The sequence below is a fragment of the Aulostomus chinensis genome, chromosome 2 (genome assembly GCF_037954235.1).
Source record: "Aulostomus chinensis isolate RoL2024-O1b breed Wild chromosome 2, RoL_Achi_v1.0, whole genome shotgun sequence".
In the NCBI taxonomy this organism is placed as follows: domain Eukaryota; kingdom Metazoa; phylum Chordata; class Actinopteri; order Syngnathiformes; family Aulostomidae; genus Aulostomus; species Aulostomus chinensis.
The window spans coordinates 19029009-19045478 of record NC_141321.1 but is presented as its reverse complement, the minus strand read 5'-3'; the positions used below and the strand labels follow the sequence as shown (position 1 = coordinate 19045478).

General features: G+C 41.7%; 2 protein-coding genes across 2 annotated transcripts in view; both read right to left on the bottom strand.

The window, feature by feature from the left end:
• The window catches only part of rras2 (RAS related 2), a 34142-nt gene extending 29797 nt beyond the window's left edge, over positions 1 to 4345 (bottom strand). Inside the window, exon 1 of the mRNA XM_086182806.1 lies at positions 3786 to 4345. Within this exon, the coding sequence (XP_086038932.1) occupies positions 3786 to 3887 (102 nt within the window). The 5' untranslated portion in view covers positions 3888 to 4345. The remainder of the gene's footprint in view (positions 1 to 3785) is intronic.
• A 2443-nt stretch (positions 4346 to 6788) lies between these two features.
• The window catches only part of copb1 (COPI coat complex subunit beta 1), a 10641-nt gene continuing 959 nt past the window's right edge, over positions 6789 to 16470 (bottom strand). The window contains exons 2-22 of the mRNA XM_086182793.1: positions 15810 to 15961; positions 15200 to 15429; positions 13929 to 14098; positions 13638 to 13752; positions 13454 to 13546; positions 13214 to 13351; positions 12973 to 13092; positions 12656 to 12763; positions 12420 to 12566; positions 12160 to 12305; positions 11621 to 11717; positions 10665 to 10825; positions 10470 to 10590; positions 10153 to 10380; positions 9490 to 9669; positions 8429 to 8573; positions 8222 to 8341; positions 7961 to 8106; positions 7645 to 7734; positions 7337 to 7492; positions 6789 to 7084 (exon numbers count right to left, since the gene is read on the bottom strand). Coding sequence (XP_086038919.1) covers positions 7025 to 7084; positions 7337 to 7492; positions 7645 to 7734; positions 7961 to 8106; positions 8222 to 8341; positions 8429 to 8573; positions 9490 to 9669; positions 10153 to 10380; positions 10470 to 10590; positions 10665 to 10825; positions 11621 to 11717; positions 12160 to 12305; positions 12420 to 12566; positions 12656 to 12763; positions 12973 to 13092; positions 13214 to 13351; positions 13454 to 13546; positions 13638 to 13752; positions 13929 to 14098; positions 15200 to 15429; positions 15810 to 15900 — 2862 coding nt within the window. The 5' untranslated portion in view covers positions 15901 to 15961 and the 3' untranslated portion in view covers positions 6789 to 7024. The remainder of the gene's footprint in view (positions 7085 to 7336; positions 7493 to 7644; positions 7735 to 7960; positions 8107 to 8221; positions 8342 to 8428; positions 8574 to 9489; positions 9670 to 10152; positions 10381 to 10469; positions 10591 to 10664; positions 10826 to 11620; positions 11718 to 12159; positions 12306 to 12419; positions 12567 to 12655; positions 12764 to 12972; positions 13093 to 13213; positions 13352 to 13453; positions 13547 to 13637; positions 13753 to 13928; positions 14099 to 15199; positions 15430 to 15809; positions 15962 to 16470) is intronic.

The window sequence follows — 16470 nt, the reverse complement described above, 5'->3', positions numbered from 1 at the left end:
GACTTGAACCTGGAACCTTCTTGCTGTGAGGCGACAGTGCTGACCACTGCACCACCGTGCTGCTCGATTGTTTATTATGTTGTCAGAAATCGCACTTTTTAAGACAACATATGGTACCATTTGTAGGCTTGTGCTAGTCCAATGCTTGGTATCAGAATTGGCCCGATCTTTCTGTGTGAGTCTGCATGTTCTCCCAGTTCCTGTGTGGGTTCTCTCTGGTACTCCAGCTTCCTCCCACAGTCCAAAGACATCAAGAGAGGACGAGGCTGATTGATACTCTAAATTGACCGTAGGTGTGACTGTGAGTGTGAATGGTTGTCTGTCTCTATGTGTTGGCCCTGCGATGGACTGGTGACCTGTCCAGGGTGAACCCCGCCTCTTGCCCGTAGCCGCTGGGATAGGCTCCAGCCCCCCCAAGACCCTTAACAGGAATAAGCGGAAGAAAATGGATGGATGGATGGATGGATGGATGGATGGATAATAAACAATCGATCATAATAATAATTAAGGATCTGTGTTGGTCTGTTGTCCTCATTATGTATGGTGAAATCACATCCACCAAGAAGACAGAGCCCCCGTCTACACATGACAGTAGAGAATACATCCGCTTCCAGCCTATTCAATTCCTGAGAAGTGTTTCTATAGTTCCAAACTGCAGCTAGGCTATATAGAATGGGAGGTTACAGAACAGAATTTGTCAGAAGAGTACATTAAACCTCTCAGCTTTTTGTCTTAGGAAAAGATTTCTGACCCCAGCAGCAGTGTTAGAATGAGAACATACCATATCCAAGGCCTTGTCTGAATTGTGTTACTATTACAATAAGTCATTCAAGAAATACTGCCACAGGTCATGGCTAATTGTATATCAATATTTTTGGCAAAGCACTCAGTCCATATCACCACTAACACATGTGCACACCCACACAAACACACACAAACACACACAAACACACACACACACACACACACACACACACACACACACACTGTTCTAATGATTCAGGAAGCAGGTCATGTTTTTCCGTACAAATCTAGGAGGTCCTAAGAGCAGCAGTTGAGGGACTTCCTTTGCCAAAGGGCCAAATTCCACATGGTCCCTGACCATTAACATCAACCCACCCAGACTAACTCAGACCCCCCCAAACACTCAATATAGTTCTGGGGAAAGCCTTGACTTCACAAGCAGCTGTTAGGTCTTTTCCCCTGGCAGGCTGCTTCAAGAAACTTCTGAAGAGGTTCTTCATTTTCCCCAATGCTGCATGTCAAAATCACCATTTCTCACACACTCCTGACACCAGAAGTGCACGAGAGGGAAACACACCATATACGACACAGGAACGAAGATCCTACTTAAAAGCCACAACATACAGTGGTACTCAGTTCACTTCTACATTAAATTAACGGCAGAACTATGACGCAGGCAGCTTTACCGTACCTTCAGCAGCGTGGAGGCAGTGTTGGCCTGTGTTTAAACCCTTTCACCCTGCTGACATAAGAAGCTTTTGAATTACATGATCAGTTGCACGGCTCCACAGTATTTTGCCATCAGTCTGAGTTGTGTTTTGTAGTGGAGGCTGCAGCTCTACCTGTGCTTACGGAAGATTTCGTCTCAACACAGCCATTAAATAATCATTGTATCTTTTCAGATTAGGGATGAACGATATTGGATTTTTGATTTATAATAATACACTGATATTTTATAACTCAAATGGCCGACAGACAACTCTTAGAAACGGTTCAATTCATTTGAAAGATTCATGAAAAGCCAATAAATCACACATTTACTGTAGTTTGTCCTCATCAGAAGGATACTGGAGCCCCAGCTGACAATGATGACAAGCTAAAGCTTACAATCCTCTGAAAGTCATTTTCAGCTTTTTAGAAGTAACTACAATTATGACAGTAACAGTATTTGTTTCCATTCAATAGTCAATTTTAAGCAAAACTTAGAAAAAAGGGAAATGTACATCCATTGAGTTTTCATTACATGGATTAAAGTAAATGAATTAAGCTACATAGAAGATGTTGATAAAGGCAACATGACACATGGATGCAAGAGAGTGGAAGAGCCGTCCGACGATGAGGGAGAAATGGAGAGAGGTCATGTGGAATCACCTTCACCTGAACAAGTTCTAAACACGACTACAGGCTGGTATTGGACTTGTATGCTGTAAAGAGACGGACATGAAGTTTGGGAATATCCGAAAAGACAACGAAACAGCTAGTTTTCTCCGCCAGAGTTTATACAAATTAGGAGTTTCCATCTCCAGTTTTGCACATTTATTTTTTCTTTAAAAAAAAAAGAAGCAAGAACCACCTCAAGCAATGAAAAACTTATTTTGCAAAAAGCGGAGGAAGTTGTTTTTTCTTTTTTTTGGGGGGGGTAAATTTGCTTAGTCTTTTCTACAGCAATAGCTCAAAAACTGTTGAACCCGGACTACATTGTAATGGCACCCCAGCTGAACCACCATGTTGTTAGCAGCACTGCTTACACATGTGTGAGTTTCCTATTCACTTTGAAATGCTGCCTAACTTCAGGGTCAGTAGGCTATGGCAAAAATCTGTGCCACAAGCTATTTGATCCCTTTTTACTTGGTATGCAGTTAATGAGCTTTTTGAACCCTCATTAGACACACCCCCCCCAACACACACATACACACACACACAAGCCTTTCACCCCCACTCTAAAGCGTGTGCCAGCCCACTATTGTCTGACAGTATGGAGACATGCAGCTGCCTGCAGTCTGGTCTCCTGGAAGCGAGAAGAAGCATCAGGAACACACTGACACCAGGGACGGACGGACACACACACACACACACACACACACACACACACACACACACACACACACACACACAGCAAAGGGCAGAGTTTGTCATCTCTTGTGTGTATGAGTGTGCAGGCTGTCCCAAAAGGAGTAAATGACTATTATGAAGGTCAGGAAGGTCAACGCAAGGCAGGCCAAGTCTGCAGTGTGCTGGAATGCAACAGAGGCAAACAGAGAGGTGGAATGCAAGCAGGCAAACAGAGAGGTGAACTGTTTACATGCCTTTTATGTGTCACACACACACAAGAGTTTCAAGAAGGTGGCTGTAAAACAGATCCTTCAAAAAAGGCATAAACTTTTATTTCTAAGAAAATCGGTGGGGTTGTTCAGTTTCCTGGAAGTTCACTTGTGCCCACAATGAAAGGATTTTACCAGCAGTTTTGAAAAAGTCATCTGAACAAAAAGTTAATCATGTTAAACTGGACAGTTAGTGCTGCTGCTGTTCATTATTTACAATATTCACCCATTTTTTTCCACACGGAGTTCTAAATGGAACTGTACAACCGGGTTACTTTTCTGCAACTTTCCTTTGCCTCCTCATAAATGTTTCGCAGGTTTGCCAGTTTCCATTGCATGCTGGGTTTCATAGTCATAACAAATACACAGAAAAAAGGTTACTTTACTTTGCAGTAAGAGCTCCGGAGACCCACTTTGTTTCTCTTTTGACTGGCGGCTATAACTGCAAAGTGGAAGAGGATCCCTCGCGTTAAAGTGACAGCCGCCTCTCCTGGTTTAATTCATATTATAAAGCTGTAGTAAGCACCCCGACATCCTCCTAACAATCCATCGCTACATAGTTGTAGGCCTTTGCAAAGTAGTGGAGAAGAAAACAGAGCCCGGTATCCGCTTCAGGGGCTCTCGTGTCTGGCCTCCTCCTCCTTCTCTTTGCCGTGTTTTCGGAGGAGCAGGAAAATCAAAGCAATGGCTAAATTCAAGGGAGGGCTGAACGCTACTGACCTGAATAAACTGGATAGTCAGGGCTGATTTCCCCACACCGCCGCCCCCGACTACAACCAGCCGATACTTCTCCTGCACCGAGCCGTCCTTCCAGCCAGCCATCGAGGACACTTCGCTGCGCTCGCCGCCTTCGCCGCTGCCGAAACACCAGCAAAAACACACACTTTTTCCTTGTAAACTGAGCAGGCCCTGCAGCTGAGAGAGCAAAGACCGGAGAAGAGCCCGAGTATGTGTCGAAATGACTCGTCGGTGTAGTCCGTAGTGAGCACTCGGGTGGGTAGAGAGGAATCCCGGAGCTACGGGCGCCTGTCCATACGTCTGACCGTGTTTGAGGTTCGACAACACTGCGATGTTCACGATGTGGATCCGCGAGTGGAAGTAACCAGCCAGACCAGTACTAATGTCTGGCGCTAGGGGCCTGCTACAGGCTGCGTGTGACTACCTAAACACACACACACACACACACACACACACCCCTAACCCTGCAGCCTTGTCCTGAGACAAATGTCACGCAGTCACATTCCTGACCACTAACACCCCGCAGACACACACACATGTTAGTTATCCAGTAAAAGTATGATTAAGCTATCATCCTAGAATGCAAACCTCCCAGCTACATAGCGTGGTTTTCTTCCTTAAACACGCGCGCACACACACACACACACACACACACACACACACACACACACACACACACACACACACACTTGCCAAGTCCCTAGATACACTAACGTCAAGAAGAGTTTGTAGTAATTTCTTTTTTGTGAATATGAGGAACATTCCTAGTAAAACCCCCTAGCCCACAAAGAACCATATCAACACATCTCTGACTAAGGTTTAATCAAACTAAAGATTCGAATCCTCATGAAAGGAGGATTTATTGCAGGATTGTTCCTTCATACTGCATTGATTCATTTCTAATGAACGGGCAAGTGAGTATGGCAAAGATAGGTAATTATATCAAAATACACTCAAATTAAAAGGTTCCTGATCTTGTGTTTTCTATTTGCTACAATATCAAGTTGAGTTTCCTGTTTTCATGGTTGCTATGCTGCTTCTTCAGACTGCTGCATTATTGTGCTACACCACAACTTATAAGAGCAGCACAGGAATGAGTTCAACTTCTGTCAGCATGTCCAAACATTTATTATTTTGGGAAACATTTTTAATGTCAGCTTCTTTGTTTCATACATGCCTGTAAGGATAACCTATTATTGTTAATATTGAGAAACAGCATGATCACATCACAGCTTTTCTTATTTTGTTTCATTTGTTTTTACTGATTTGGTCATTAAAATATGACCATTAGATCTTACCAATATGCCATTAGCATGATCCCAAAACAGACATGATATTATTGAGTGATAAAGAGGTAAATAACTATTTAAGCAGCAATACTTTAAAGAAAATGTGTATTCTGTCATTGTGTGAATGGAATTCTCTTCAGAATGATGTGGAAAAAAAATACCAGTCAGTTTAGGAAAATGTGTAAAAGAGAATTGTGTTGGGGGATCCAAAACTTTTCTTGTGTTGTTCTCATTTACTGGAAGTACTGGTTGTTGCAAATTGATGCTTGCAAGTATGGCCGTGGGTAAAATGGGATTATCCTCTACCTGCTTCTTTTCAGTCATGGTATGAGTTATGCTTTGATGATTACTTCTATCTTTTCTGGTATCACCATAGCAACAAATGTAACTACGGAATGAAAAAAGAAAGAAATATCACTGCTGACTGTACTCAGTCAATCTCAGCAGAATATATCATAACTACAGGGTGACGGTGAAAACTGGTTATTTTACAGATTTGTTGATAGTATTGATTTAGTGTTCTGCATTCAATGAAGCCAAAGTTAGATTCAAACCTACAGAACTAAAATAACAACCTTAATTTCAGACTGTGCAAGCATGACTTCGGTTTTGTCTCTTACTCAACGTGACATGTTGTGATGCAGAATACCATCAGTCTGCTTGTGGGGCGTGGCGCCACCTAGTGTGCAAGGAGAGACTCAGCTGTGCATTTTAGGGCATTCAAGTAAAACAAAATGGTTATAGACGTTTATGTTAACAGAGATGCAGTCGGTAAGTATAGCAGAACCGGTTCATGTCTGTCTGAGATGAATATTTCATGTTATCACCCTGATAAGACATTTTCCAAATCAGTGACACAAACACACACGCACACACACACACGCACGCACACACCCAGTGCATGGTGTCACCAGAGGCATTCGAGGAATTCCAATTACAGCCTGGAGTCACATCCAGGAGCTGTGGGACACATAACCAAGTGTCTGAACCCCTGTAATAAGAGTCAACATCCTCCTCTTGAACTAATGCAGCATTAACCCCTAGCTGCATTCCTCTTACACCGTTATTTCAGCACCATGCACATGCTCAGCTTCTGATATTCATAAATAAAACGCTCATATTTCTTTGAGTGGATCAGGTGGTATGGAAATAGAAAAGTTTAGAACTCATGTTGCAGATGTTAAATACCATGATGAACCGTAGCAAGTATAAAACATTGAAGTCAGAGTTCTGAATCCAGTTGATTTGGTTTCTTATTAAATACTATCTGAGGTAACTGAACTCAGCCTCCTTAACTACAATATTTCAGAGAAGCTCATGAGTGAAGTACAACAAATTAAGTTGACAAAAAAGACACTGTTCACAGAATAATTTTTTTCTCAAATGCCTGAAGCAGCCAAAGGGCAGAATTAGTAAAGCTGCTGGTTTCATTCAAATAGGATAGTGTCTGAGACCACCTCACCCCACCCCCAGGGGTGCATAAGGGGGAATTCTGTGAGGGTGTCAAAATTAGATTTTCACATTAAATGAAGTTATAAAACGACTATATTTTATTAATATATATATATATATTTTTTATTTAAGTCTGCTCATAAAACTATAAAAACGATCGCAATGGTTCATGAGTGCCTGAAGCATCATTCATCAGCTTTACTGTTAAAAATCAAGTCTTGCTTGCACTCTTATGGGTACGGCAGTCTTTTCATACATGTGTTTATTGAAAATTAAACAAGAGAGCAAAAGAACATTACTGAGAAGTAGTTGTCAGACAGAGGGGATGTAAAAAAATAAGAATAAGAAGAAGCTGCACAGAAGCAACTGACCATAGAGAAATCTTAATTTGCTGTGATTACGGGTGCATGATATATGACGGAGGAGAGAAGAACAGATGACTTCAGCAAAGTCAGAAGGATCAGCTGGATCAGAGCTGTTTCAGACATTTGTCTTTTTCTGGGAGAGGTTAATCTTGTCGCCCAGGCTCAAGGCCATCCCCTGTAAAATAAAGATGTGAGAATTTACTGTAAAGTAAATTTAACACATTTCACACATATTGGAAACACCAGATGCTAAGTTATTTAATGTGATAGTTGCTCTTCGTGTGCATTCATTGCAATCCATTCTCAAAAAACTGATTGGGGTTAATATTCTTCGTATGATTCCAAAATATTGATGCGAGAAATAAAGCTAGTCAATCCCCCTCTTCACAGAAGAATGAGACTTCACGGTGCAGCAGCTGTGACCCACCTGACTTTTAGCTCTAATGCGTATGTGTCCATTGACGGGTGCCTCGGGCCCCAGGTGGATGGGCTTCTCGATGCTGACATTAGCCAGGGCGTCTTCTCCAAAGATAGAACGAGCATAAAGGTTGGCAGCCATGAAACCGCAGAAACCAGACAGTGCCTGGTTTGTCAGAAAAAAAACAAGTAAACATTGTTATGACATTCCACTCTTAATTTCATAGTAAGCACAGGAAAAAAATTTGAAGAAAATTCGAGCTATTTTATCAATGTGTAATAACAGTTTTATATTGCAAGAGGTCTTCTTTCACCGACCTTCTCTGGAGTCAAGCACTTCATGTTCGTGGACTTGAGGATATGCTGGAGGTACTCGTTCAGATCCGTAATGTTGGTGTTTACCGTCACCTGCATCAGAGAGAGTTAGCTCATTTTTAGTTACCCCCTTTAAATTCATAGAGAATTCTGTGTTACTGAATTCACTCGTTCCCAGAGTTAATATTAGTTAATTAACTGGACAGAAAAAGAAAAAGGCACTTATATAACACTAAACCCCGTAAATAAATCTAGGCTCTCTAAGCCCCAAAATGAATGTGTTCCTTTGCAGCAGACAGTTTCTGAGAGAAAGCTTTACCTTGTTTTCCCACTCAAACTCAGCCCACATCTGTCTGAATTCTGCATCTGTACAGGAGGCTGGCTGGATGTAGTCCATGATGTCGATGTGGATGTCACTGAGGACAACGCAGTTCCTGTCGCTCGCAGCTCCTGACACATCATACACTGGAGAGAATGAAGGATACACGTGTCACCAGAACGCAATAAGAAACCATGGTTTATTTTGCTGGAGGGACATCAGGCTGGGGGAAAGTTTGGAACTACTGATTTGACTTCTTACCAATGTTGCCAAATATGATGCCATTCTCAGTGGAAGCCACTTTGACATTAGCCTTGATGTTAGCGAAATCATGAGGAGCCAAAGTTAGAGGTGAAGGCTTCTCAACCAGCTTGAGGTCACCTGTAGGAAAGATAAGTTCACTTCAAATAAATGCACCAAGAGTCCAGTGTATGTTCCCCCTTCAACGACATGGCCCAATGGACTCACCTAAAGTAGCGAGCTCAAGGGTGCAGTTCTGAAGAGTATCACTGGTTTGGTTGACTACCAGCACATCCAACACAATGTCATACTGGTTGACGTGAACGTAGGCTTCAGCATACACTGGGTCTGAGAAGCCTGTCAGCTGGGTCACCTTGATAGGACAAAATGAGTTGCATCTAATTAACAATAAGCAACAAGATAGGATTCATCACTTGCTGTTTGGTTTCAGTGTTACAGGAAAAAAAAAACTGCTCTCTCCCACCATGAAATCCAAAATAGCTTCACAATGTATGCAACAGTTGTGTCTAGTATGTGTTTGACATCGCAGCAGGCAGAGGTCACTGTGGTTACGACGACTGAGTGGCAGACAGACGAGTGGCAGCTCCGGCACTCAGGCTGACAACAGTGAAAACAGCACTGAAAATGGAAGAGGTGTTGTAGGATTGACCGTAAGGGGGAAAAGAGGATGTATTAAACTCATCTACATCCAAATCTGATCACAAGCAGCACCATGGTTCTTGAAATTCATACAAGCTGGTGGAAAGGCTGATGTTGCTGACTGCTTTACATGAGTTTGTAAACTGTTGATACAACACCAGTAATCAGTAAAAAAATGAGGGGTTCTGAACAATTGATAACAAATGTTACTGAAAACTAAATTGCAAAACCCCCATCGTGACGGGCAGCCGCTAGCTTTTGTTCAATATCAGCGATGGTGCACAACTTCAAACTGTTGCAGCCTGAGTGGGAGGTCCGGCTCTTTAGTTTCAGGTACAAATAAATGTCAGGAAGCCAAATTTCTTTCCATCATTGTTGAGCCTGATGCCTTTTAAGATAATCACTAGTTTTACTACCCTGCTAAAATAGTCCTAATGCTGCAAGAATTGCCACACAGTCTGACTGATGAGGAGAAAAGTGATGCTAGTGCATAACCTCAAAAGTCATTCATCTAAGCTTCAAAGAAACATTTTTAACAGCTCAAACTTCAGCTCCCACAGTCAAACACTAATCAAAAAGGGTTTCCAGTCCCCTTGTGTGGAAACATTTACGCAGTACTGCCTTTGTACCTTGTTGAGTTTTGAAGCCAGGGGATCAGCTGCCTCCTTCCTTTGAGTGTTGCCCATAGCAGCCAGGAGACTGAGCTGGAACTGGTCCTCCTTCGATGTCATCTCATTTTTGGCAGTGAGCTGCATGAAGGAGATGGGGTCGTCTGCCTGCACCGTTACATTACGCTTCTCGGACTCTTTCTGTAGTCAGAAAAACAGACATTTATATTGACATGACATTTAAGTACTGCTTTTATCTCAAAGCGACTTACAAGTGAGGAACAACAATCACCCTGGAGTGAGCACTAAGTAGTAAAAATATTCAAGAAGACAAATGTGTATGGAGATGAAGTGAAATGCACAGTTAGTGTGAGATGTGTATATTAGCATGGCGGATGAGGAGATTTCCTTTATAGTATGCAAATATATTGTAACAACTGGGACAAAATATTCCTCTCAAGAATTAAAAAAAAAAAAGCAACATTTAAAATGATCTAAGAACGTACAGTTAATGCACATCAACAATGGTGATCAACAGAGGCTTTGGCCCAAACGCTGACTGTAATAAAGGCAAACATTTGTTCACTTCCACTACTTGTGGTCTCCCTGTGATGACCTTTCAGCTGTGGCCAGCTGTTGGGGGGTTGAGTATAGAGTTCTGCCATCCGAGTCAACTGTCATTACCTTTTGTGACAGCTTCTCTTCCTCCAGTCGGACAGTCAACATATGTGACAGCGATTTGCGGCACTCCTTGTTGAAAATGTCATTCATAAGTGGCGAGCACTCTGACAGGACCTTGAGGCACAGCGAGATGCGATCCACATCATCATCTGTAATTGGCTTCTTGGGCAGAGAGGACTTGCCCAGGTGCAGCACAGTCACCATGATCAGCATGGCCTCTGCAACAAATGACTGACAGGGAGAGAAGCAAGGCAGGGTTAGAGGAAGACGGAGTCTGACGAATGACTTTTGGGAATAATTGCCACGAAACGGCAACTTACATTTTGTTTCTTTTTGTCTTGAACAATAGCAACATAGCGCAAGGCCACTTTGGTCAGCGTGGTGGCTAAAGATGCTGCCACATAGAAGTCTCCGTCCATCAGGAATCCCCTCAACGGAGGCCTGAAACAACAAAAGTGTTTGATGAGTTGACAAAACTCCAAACGTTTATTAGAATATGATGAGAAAATAATTACCGATCTTCCTCTTTCTTTGACGGCCTGGAGGAGCTGAGGGCACTTTGTGTCACATAGGTGCCCATCTCTGTCACCAGTTTCTGCGCTGGAGTCGCATTCACCTCATCCTCTGGCTTCACCTCTCCTGTCTCCTTCTTTATCTCGTTCTCTACAATTGGGATCTGGACATTGAACAAGATATCAGATCTTTTGGCAATTTCAATAGCGTTGATGTATCAGCCTGGTATGTGAAACAAGAACAGGATTATTCAGTTAAAATTCAAAGAGGTCCAGTTACAAGTTTCCTCTTTGAATCTAATATTGTCACTTGAAATAGTGTACCCTAATGAAAATAAAGTCAACAACGTAATACACCTCTTTATCATTTATTGTCAAATTTCAAGTGTTTTCAACATATTGATAAGTCTGAACTTGTATGGCACTTCAATAGAAAACGATGGCTACAGTATTGTTTTCAGGGTAGACTTGTCATACTTCGCTTTGAGTTCGATAATTTTACTTGCCCTCACTTCCAACTTCTGCAGGTACCTTTCCTCAAATGACCCGTTTTTGGTCTCATAGTGACGCTTAATGTTGCCACTTTTTATTAACGCCACAGTTTAACAGCATATGACACAAAGGTTTCGAACTGGCTGCAGGCAGAATGAACATGTATTCGTCCGTCGTCCATCTTTAAAAGTTCGGTTTTAACCATCTACTTTTCTCATTTTTGAGTAAGCCATTTTATCTCATCTCCTCTCTCTCGCTATTCCCTGGCGCTGAAAGGTAAATAATCGATTTTATTGGCATGGCTATTGATGACACTCCTGTCCTATTAACTAGATTAGTGGCGCATGCACAAATGATTTTTCTTTTTTAAATGATATTACAATTTTAACGGCTACGGACAGAACCGTGGCTGGGTCTGGACCGGGACTGCGGTCCGCCAGTTGGTGATGCCTGAACTAGAACAATACCTCTCCCAGTGATCTGCGGACTTCTGTCATCACACTCTGGATGTCGTCTTTAGTACTGCAGTATTCACCCAAGATCCACAAGGCTCCTCGGTAGATTCTGTAAAGAGGCAAAAACATGCACAGTGCTTCTTGTATTCACATAACCTCTATATTAAGAATGTAACACGTGAATACTCAGAAATGCATGACATGATCCTGAGAAAAGAACAAAAATTTCTCTTTGTTTATCTTTTGTATATCGAATGGATGTAATGATGATTAGCAATACAATGGTTTTGGAGGTTGTAGGTTGAAACTATTGGTAACACCAATTAAGCTACAACTGCCCCATAACATTATGAATCATCAGTTTACTTGCTCAGCCCATTCATCTTGCAGAGAACTCTTTGAATCTTAAACCCAACAGCTCATTATTTTTCAATTACCTATTCATCAGGTTCAAATTGGCAAAGACAAAATGGACAGGATTTCCCAAGAGAGACACAAACATTACCTTGATTCAGCCTCCTATTCTCCTGAATATGTTAATAAAGACTTACTTGACTGTTTTGATGGCATGAAAGACTTCCAGCATCTTCTCAATGATGAGGGGTCTCAAGTTGTCAAACCTCTGAATGGCCTCCCGCACAAACTCCAGCACATCAGCAGCAGCAGCCTCATTGGTGTCGCTGAGAAATTCCATCAGCTGCAAATTTGAGTAACACACAGGAAAATGTTTTACGTATATACAACATTATTTTATAAAAAGAAAAAAAATATCACGTTTTTCCCTGTTGGAGTGAAATAATGAGCAGCTTACCACAGGGATGACATTGGCTGCCATGTCAGGGAAGCGCACGCTGCAAGAGTGAAGGGTGCGCACCAGGAGCTGCCTGTACTTATCAGTGTCTTCATGTTCTGTCACATTGTTCGTCTTGATCACTTCCTTCTTCAAAACGATCACCAGCTGGAAAACGAATAAGTAAGTTCAGTCATTGTGTCCATAGGACACAAAAACAACGGAGCAAGCATTCATTTACGGCACACGCAACTAACCTCTTCCACGTTGCGAGATGAGACAAGATCCAGAGCCAGCTGCAGGGTTTTCTTCCTCACTTCCAGGTCAGGAGTGCTGAGAACACGCAGGATGTCCATCACAAGATCCTAGATGAGGGAGTATAGGTGAGCCCCCCATACTGTATGCACCCCAGATACACAGGCTCTCAAACTAAATGCACCATAATAACGGCAGATATTTCTCATTATCTAAATATAGCTGTCCAACTGCCAATTTGTGTAAGGTTTAAAGTTTTGCTCATGTCTCTTGTTCTTTGCTCATCAGTGAACAATAAAATATATGATTTACAGAGTACCTGGAGTACACGCTCATGAGTGGGATGCTCCTTCAGTTCAATCAGTCGATCAAGAACAATCAGTTTCACATTGTTGTCGCTCTCCTTGATGATTAAATCAATGTAGCACTGAGCGGCAGCCTGGAGGCAAAAAATAGGATGTGTAAGAGGCGGGACTTGGAATATGGCTGATGAACCGACAATCATCAAGCATAGTACAATCATGACATTTCTTTGTTGGGAGTTTTGTGTCCCAGCATACCTTAATAGCGGTGGGTGCACTGGAGAGGGTCACAAGAGTGCCAGCAGCCTCATACTTAACAGCAGGGCTGGAGGACTGCAGGAGGTTGTAAATGCAGCGGATAAACCGAGCACGCTCAGACGGGTTAGCATGACACACCTAAGAGAGAGAAGGATAAACAGAAATAGGTCAAACATTACGGCTGGTGGAAGAGTTCTGATTAAGATTACTTGAATTATAGTGAGAAAGGACCTGACTTACTTTGTATATCAGCTCAACAATGACAAGCTGGAGAATGTCACCGAACGTATGAACTTGGTCAATGCACGTGCTGAGGTAATCCAGAGCTCGGTCCTGAAGGAGAGGAGAGACACTAGCTTAGACTGATCCTGTATTCCAGGTAGGACACAGCAGCAGGACATGTGAAGAAGACGATTTTACAGACCTGATCTGCATGAATCAGCATCATGAAAGCGTTTCTCTTGCAACTCGCGTCTTTCTCATTCACAAGAAAATCGTGAATCAACTCTGGGGCATCTGGGATGAGGTGGTCAAAGTTCCTGAAACAAAAAATAACTGTGATGGAAGTATAAAGCACCCTGCCTCTCGCCCGAAGGCTGCTGGGATAGGCTCCAGCCCCCCCCGCAACCCTTAACAGGACAAACGGTAGACAATGAATGGAAGTCTAAAGCATATACGTGTGTGAAGTAGGCAATTAAACAGTTAAAATCCGTACCTGTAGATGGTGTAGATGGCCAGGACAGCATTGCGGCGGACATAACTGTGCCGGTGCTCCAGACAGGCCCGGATGGCTGGCATGAGAGGCTCGAGCAACTCAGACTCCTTCAGCTTGCACAGGAAACGCAGAGTAGAGCCACGGATGAACTCGTTGGGATGCTGCAGGTCCTGGAGGTGGAGAGGCAGCACAATTTCAATTTTTTTTTTTAATATACCAGCCACCATATTTACCGCCATCTGTCGGATTCAAAACCCATATAACTGTGAAATTTGCACACACCTGATTTGTGCACCCTATATTAACTAACTTAAATGACGTTTCCAAACAGCAGGGTCTACCTTAGGCAGATGACAAGTAGATATCAGAGATTCATCCTTTGAAGACACCACACTGATGTCAGACAATGACTGAGGCGAAAGAATTAAACAGTAGCAGAGTTTCTATTCAGCTGTCAAGTGAATTTTAAACCAACTCTGGATATGTTGCAAAAACAAAATGCGCTCTAGTTGTGATTCAATCAACTGGTTTAGAGTGAGTAAAATAGGATACGTAAAGCTGTCAGGAGATGGTAGTCATAGCATTGTTAAACACTTTATTAGCTGTAAAAAAAACAAAAAAACAAAAAACCAGGGTTGAAGAAAAAGAGTGGTCTCAAAAAATGGTGGGTGATCTTGAGGAATGACCTCCAGTTGTCAAGTTGAAACTGTTCAATGAAGCAGCTAGTATTGGAAGATGTTGTAAACTGTCTAGAGAGAAAGCCAAAGTTTGAGAAAGTCGAGGACGACAACAAAGACCAAAACAGCTGACTGGTTAAAGATTTATTACATCTGAGCTTATTCAAATTCCCTTTCCTGTTTTGCACATTTGCTTTTTATTAAAAAAAAAGAACACCTCAAGTAAACATAAGACCTTTTTACAATTTCCCATTTTCGTACAATTTTTTTTAAGTGACACTTCAAAATGTAAATATAAAAATATATTGATGGAAACCCATCAAATGATATAAAACTATTTATTCAGTCAAGTATCAGGAGCAACAGTCCAGATTTAAACCTTTTTATGAATATCAAAATACATCTTTAATTTTATAGCTTAAGAACAACATTTAATAGGGCATGAAGATAATATAGCAGCCACATAGGGTATCAACTATTCCCCCCTGTATTCACACAGTTACTACAGATGGTATTTCCTTGTTACACAGTATTTTATTAAAGCTAATCAGTCTTATTAATCCATGCCAGCTAACAGTGAGTTTGTAACCATACCTTTCTGTAGGCATCACAGACCAGGATCATCTCCTGAAGCAGTTTGCCATCTGGAGTGGTTTTGGGTACTATCTCCCAGAACACCAGCAACAGTTTTTTGATGGTGTGGTCTTGAAGCGGCAGAACGAAGCGGATGATTGTCATCAGCAGTCCTGGCAGCTTCTCACCATTCAGTATCATGATGATGACCTTCTTCAGAGCTTCAGTCTTTGCTTTGATCTCCCCCTTTTCTGTAGAAACAATGAACACTCATGTGAGCCACACAGCCTTCAGAAAACACAACTCTTCACCTTCAACAATTTGTCCAATTATTTGCCTGCAGAAAATATTCTGATAATTCCGGAATTATATTAAACCCTTATTAAGTAAAACAAATACATTGTGGTGACAGCTTATCTATATACCAACAGGATTTGTCAGTAACCAACTTGATTTTGTCCAACTGCTAACTGGGAAATCTTTCAAATATTTTACACCTTAGATAACCAGGGATGAGATGTTTTACTGTAAGGGTAGCAACAGATATCTTACACATGCACATCTCACAACCTGAAAAACAAGCTGAAAACTCTGCAGGGCAAAATTAGGTGAATGATGAAAGATTAATTACCCAGATCAGTTTTTAGGCTGACTTCAGAGGGGGGTTCTGAGTCAGATGTGACATTGATCAGAGTGTAACAAACGTTCTCTGCAGCTGTCATTTTGCTGCCGGGCTTGTACTGTCTTGAAGAATCCAAACGAATACCACTGACAGGTACACACCTAGGACAGACACAAAAAACAACAGATTTAGTCAATGGTGGAGATCGCAGAACTTTCGGATATTACTACATGGACTTGTGAAAATTATGACAATCAAAATTTCAAATGCAGATCAAACCTGCACCTTATATATGGGTACAAACTATACAATACTATACTGTGGGGAACTGCTGTTCTCCAGCCGATGCATGATAAAATTCCTTCAAAATGCTTCGCAGCTGTTCATGATAATGTTCAAATCATAATATGTGGTTGAAATAATAATACCACTCAGAGTTGATCAAAACCATTTTTAGCTTTACAGGGGCAGAATTCATGGTAGAGACTGATCACATGAGATTGTACAAGTATAATTAATGAAGGGGACACTAAAGGAACACAGATTACAGAGTTTCTTCATGGTTTTTCACATGTACTCAGAGACCTTTACATATGATTGTAAGTAAATGTTCCCTGAGCACATTGTTGTATTATTTCTGCTTTTATTACTTCAATACCTATAAACACAT